Raw genomic sequence first — 4,524 nt, 5'->3', positions numbered from 1 at the left:
GTCCCCGGGCGGCGCGCAGGCACCGGGGCGCTTCGGCGCTGAGTACCAGGCTCCGGTCTTTAATTTCTACTGACGGAGGCTCTTCCCGCCCTCCCCATATGTAAACGCACAGACGGCTCCGGTCTGTCCGGGAGAGGGGCCCCACCGGCCTTGCCCGCGCTCCGAGGAAGGGTGCGCAGCACCCTGGGGCCGTGGGGCCTGTGGGAGGACAATGCCCCGTGAGTCCCGGCCCCTCCGCGGCGCCGGAGGCAGCTCCCAGGGCCTCAGGGGCTACCTGGACCTGCAGGGCTCCTCCACTGCTTGACACCGAGCTGCGGTTCACTGGGACCCACTAGTGAAGGCGCCGGGAGCGCAGCACGCTGCGGGAGAGAAAGCCAGAGGGGGTCGGGGCCACCGCGGGGAACGTGCCGCTGTCCCTTCACACCCCGACACACTTGCGGGGGCGCCCCTCCGCTCCACAGTGAAAAGCCGTCACTGAGTCTGGACAATTTGCCTATTCTGGGAGACAGTGTTGGGGGGTGGGGGCCCCAGGCCACGTGGCCATGCAGCTCCTTTTCCCAGGTATGTTGTCCCGAAGGTCCACCCTGCTTCAGCCCACCGTTGCCCTCTCACCTGCTCTCGGAGCGCAGGAACCCATAGGTCCCCAGCTTCTGGGTGCTGAGGAGGTGCCCTTGCCCGCCCGCAGCAGTCCTGAGGCCCTGTTCCCTTCCCCAACCGCCTTGGCCGGCCCCACCCTTCCACCCGCTGCTGACCTCCTCAGAGCTGAGCCCCCCTTCCATGCACCCCGAGTCCCCAGACACGCACCCTGACTCCAGACGCCTCTACCTAGCTGCCAAGCAGCATCTCCCTGGCCAGCTCAGAAGCCAGAAGGGCCCAGCGGAGTTCCAGAGCTCTCCGAAACCCCCCACTCACTGCGTCCTCTGGGACCTCACCACCAGCCTCACAGGTCACAGGCCAATCCAGAAGGCCATCGCCTGGCTCACCTCTCCGAGGGGCTGGGCGCCCGGGTCCTCCACCTCCCATCATCTCCACACCTGCCCAAGCCACCAGCACCTCCAGCGGCCCCCTCGCCCTGCCCAAGAGCCCTGCTGACAAATTCTGCCCTCTGCTGAGGCCTGCAGCTCGCTGCCCCCCCGCACTGAGCTGTCCCCCGCACCCCCCTGCCTCACCTCCTCAGCTCCTCCACCTGTGCTCCTGTGGGCCCTGCCCTGTGCTGTGCATGTGAGCGCAGCACGTCCTGTCCCTACCCGCAGTGCCAGCAGTGCCAGCAGTGCCACCCACCCCGAACCTGCATCGTGGGGTCTGCACTGTCAGAAACGATGCTTCCCACTGCCAACCCCGAGAGCAACTAAAGCTGTCCAACCATCGGGACAGAGGTGAGAGAGTGACCGCCGGGAACCCGCTCCTCCCTCAGGTGGGTAACACAGCTGACAGCAGGCGCGAATCGCAGGCTCCACACACCTGGCCAGAGGGTGAAGGAAGCTTAGGTCCCCCTTTGTCATCTGCGCCTTGGTGGCTGCTTCCCTCACACTCTGAATTTCCAGGAGCACTGGCAGGACGCCTTCTGAGGACGACCCTGTCATGGCTGGACGCTGCCGGGGCACCCTCGGTGGCCCTTGGGGGGCTCTTGAGAACTGCTGGGGTGCCCTGGCTGGGGCTTTGGCTCCCGAGCTGGAGGCTGGCGGGAGCGGGGGCTGCGGCATGTCCTCCCACAGCGAGGCAGGCAAGGGGATGGGAACAAGGGGGTCTGCGGCCAGCGGGCTGTCAGAGCCAGGCACGGAGCCCAGGGCGCCCTTGGAAGGCCCCGCCGAGGGGGGCTCCCTCGCCCTCTGTTGCTGTGCTTTCTCCTTCACCCAGGGGTGGGGCTTTGGCTGCCCCCTGACCACCACTTGTGTCCCCTCCAGCAAGGACAGCCGGCTGGGGTTCAGGGGCAGCGAGACCTGGCCATCCACCGATGTGGCCGCTGCCCGGGACGTCCCCGAGAGCCAGGAGGGCCGGGAAGCCCCAGGAGGCCTTGGGCACTGCTCTCTGGAGCTGCCCATGATCATCAGCTTGGCCATCATGAGCCCCTCCACAGAGAAGGCCCTGCTGCACTCCCGCTCCGGAGCCTTGATGGCCACCTGCTGGGTCCTCTCCCTGCTCTTCTGCTGCTGCTCCTCTTTGGACCTCGCACCAGGCAGGCCCAGCGACGGCGCCTCCGTCCTCCTGCAGGCCGTGCCTTCTGACTTTGCCTGGCCCCGCAAGGCCCCCCGGGTGACCTCCTGGGTTTGGCTGAGCAGCACCTCCTTGGACTGCTTGGTGGTAGCGGTGAAGGGCAGGTCCAGGGACACCTTCTGGGTCCTCATGTCTATCACATTTGTCTCCTGGGCGCCCACCAACACCCCATGCACCCCTGTCCTCTGGGGCTTGTTTTTCTCGGTCACATCCGCTCCAGGAAGTCCCGCCAGCGCCTTGTCGAGCTGAGCTGGGGGCTTCCCCTGAAAGGCAGGTCGGCTGGGAGCCGCCCGGGGGCGGGGGGGCGGGGCAGGGACCTGCTGGACCCAGGATGGCAGGAGCAGAGGCTGCTTCTCTGGGGCAGGGGGACATGCGGCCTTCTGGGGACCTGTGTGTGCAGGTGGGGCTGTCAGTGCCTGGGGTGGTGGCTTGTAGGGTGGGGAGAGCACAGCTTTGGCCTCCTGGGATGAGTGGGGGGCAGCTGGGGACTTCTGAGGACCAGCAGAGACAGTTGGGGTCTTCCAGGATGGGGCCGGGACAGCTGGCACCCTCTGAGGCTGCTCCGTGATGCCCGGTGCCCTCTGCTGTGGGCCAGCACCAGACCGGGCCTTCCGGGAGGGTGGCGGCCACTGGCCCACCTGCAAATCCGCGTCTCTGGCCTTGTCCCGGGGGCTGGGGAAAGAGGGACAGGGTGGAAAGACGAACAGGGCAGGAGAGGGCGGAGCCTTGCCGGAGGAGGAGGAGGACCGCGTGCTGGCTTCTGGGACCAGGGAGTCCTTGATGTCTCCATGCCACAGGAGCGTCTCCCAAGAATCATAGGACCCCAGTGGGGAAAGGCTGCAGCTGGCAGGGGACACACAGCGGGAAGGAGTTGCAATCAGACCCTCCCGGCCTGGGGCCTCCTCAGAATCGGGTGCGCAGGCCTGGTCATGGGAGAGGGGCACAGGGTCAGGCCAGGGTGGGGCACAGGCTCAGGAGCCTGCCTCCCGGGCTCTGCCCTTAGACACCGGGTCCAGCCTCCTCCCGCAGGGCCTAGCCGGGCCCAGCCCTGTGCTATAGCTGGCCTGCTGGACGGTGCTGGAGATGACGCTGAAGATGGTGCGGATGGTGATGCTGGGCTTCCCTGTGGAGAGAACGCAGCCTGAGCCCTTGGCAGCTGGGCACACAGCCCCATGTGGTCCACACGTGGTGGCAGAGGGAAGGGGCTGCTCTCACCAGGGTCATGGATTTGGATGGCACATCTGTCAGTGTTGGCACTGCGGGCGGACCTGTAGGAACAGCGCGGTGGGACGTGGTGGCACAGGGCCAGGGTCTCCATCAGCCTCCCAGCCCCCGCCAGCGACAAGAGCCCGGGCACCTCTTTCCTGCGGGTTTCATCCGCAGGTCAGCACACTCGTGCTTTGGCCAGAGGAGAGGCACAGAGTCGCCCACAGCCCGGGACTGGAGCCTGCACTGGAGGCCGGGGGGGGGGGCAGTCAGGGGCAGTGGGGGGGGCGGCCCAGTGCCCGCCCCGGCCCCCCGGCTGCCTCCCCCTCACTTTGGCCTTCCTCGACTTCTGTATACTCAGCTTCTTCGGAGGAAAGGCGGGCTCCCCGATGGCGGCTGCAGGAGGAGGCAGAGGGGAGGGTCGGGCTGCAGGGTGTGAAGGGGGATGTGGGGACAGGAGGCTGCCAGCCACATCAGAGGAGAGGGCGGGAACCCAAGTGCTGGAGCTCTGCCCACACCCCGAGGGATGACCCTGCCACAGGGAGGGCCGAGGGGGCAAACCCGCTCACCTGTGCAGCTGCTGTGGGCCAGGTCCTGTGGACAGCAAGGGGCAGTCAGAGGGCACCGCCCAGCTTCCACGTGCCCGCCAGCCACACAGTCCATGGGCCACGCCCAGCTCTCGCCCCTCACCCCAGGGGTCCGGGACCCCGCCCCTCCCCTGGGGACCTCAGCCTTGGGCTGGGTCCCAGTCCCCGTGGAAGGGGCATCATGGCTTCCTAGGCCCCCCAGGTCTCCGTGTGGGGTCCCACCTGCAGGCGCCAGGTGGAGGCAGGCACTGTGGCCAGGAGCGCGTCTTGGCCAGGTGGGTGTGGAGGCCGGGGGGGCCGGGCGGTGGCCGGCTCCCGGAGCAGGTGGGCAAGGCGTACCCAGCAGTTGAACAGGAAGCCCAGCTCGGGGTCCGGGGCCTCCAGGGCCAGGTAGTAGCAGCGGCCGGTGACCAGCCGCAGCTTCAGGCGCCGGGCAGACACGTTGTGGACGTAGAGGCGCGCGCAGTCCAGGGGGATCACCCTGGGGGCACAGACGGGGGCTAGGACCGGAGGGAGG

At 67.8% G+C, this 4,524-nt stretch overlaps 2 protein-coding genes and 1 long non-coding RNA gene across 3 annotated transcripts in view; 1 reads left to right on the top strand and 2 right to left on the bottom strand.

Annotated features, from left to right (window-relative positions):
- LOC102023082 (cytochrome c oxidase subunit 6B2) overlaps nt 1-198 on the bottom strand; it is a gene marked incomplete in the record, with an annotated part of 1,395 nt that extends 1,197 nt beyond the window's left edge. Inside the window, 1 exon segment of the mRNA XM_005413321.2 lies at nt 1-198.
- The window catches only part of LOC102023404, a 2,794-nt gene extending 808 nt beyond the window's left edge, over nt 1-1,986 (top strand). The window contains exons 2-3 of the long non-coding RNA XR_265027.1: nt 1,254-1,414; nt 1,905-1,986. This is a non-coding gene — a long non-coding RNA (uncharacterized LOC102023404). The remainder of the gene's footprint in view (nt 1-1,253; nt 1,415-1,904) is intronic.
- Nucleotides 39-4,524, bottom strand: part of Fam71e2 (family with sequence similarity 71, member E2) — a 5,680-nt gene continuing 1,194 nt past the window's right edge. The window contains exons 3-11 of the mRNA XM_005413323.2: nt 4,230-4,488; nt 3,990-4,014; nt 3,752-3,816; nt 3,572-3,666; nt 3,430-3,482; nt 3,279-3,337; nt 1,462-3,137; nt 275-359; nt 39-198 (exon numbers count right to left, since the gene is read on the bottom strand). Coding sequence (XP_005413380.1) covers nt 332-359; nt 1,462-3,137; nt 3,279-3,337; nt 3,430-3,482; nt 3,572-3,666; nt 3,752-3,816; nt 3,990-4,014; nt 4,230-4,488 — 2,260 coding nt within the window. The 3' untranslated portion in view covers nt 39-198; nt 275-331. The remainder of the gene's footprint in view (nt 199-274; nt 360-1,461; nt 3,138-3,278; nt 3,338-3,429; nt 3,483-3,571; nt 3,667-3,751; nt 3,817-3,989; nt 4,015-4,229; nt 4,489-4,524) is intronic.

Source organism: Chinchilla lanigera, unplaced genomic scaffold (assembly GCF_000276665.1).
Source record: "Chinchilla lanigera isolate Chin_1 unplaced genomic scaffold, ChiLan1.0 scaffold00166, whole genome shotgun sequence".
NCBI classification, from domain to species: Eukaryota; Metazoa; Chordata; class Mammalia; order Rodentia; family Chinchillidae; genus Chinchilla; species Chinchilla lanigera.
The sequence above is the reverse complement of the archived record's forward strand: the minus strand, read 5'-3'. Positions and strand labels throughout refer to the sequence as shown.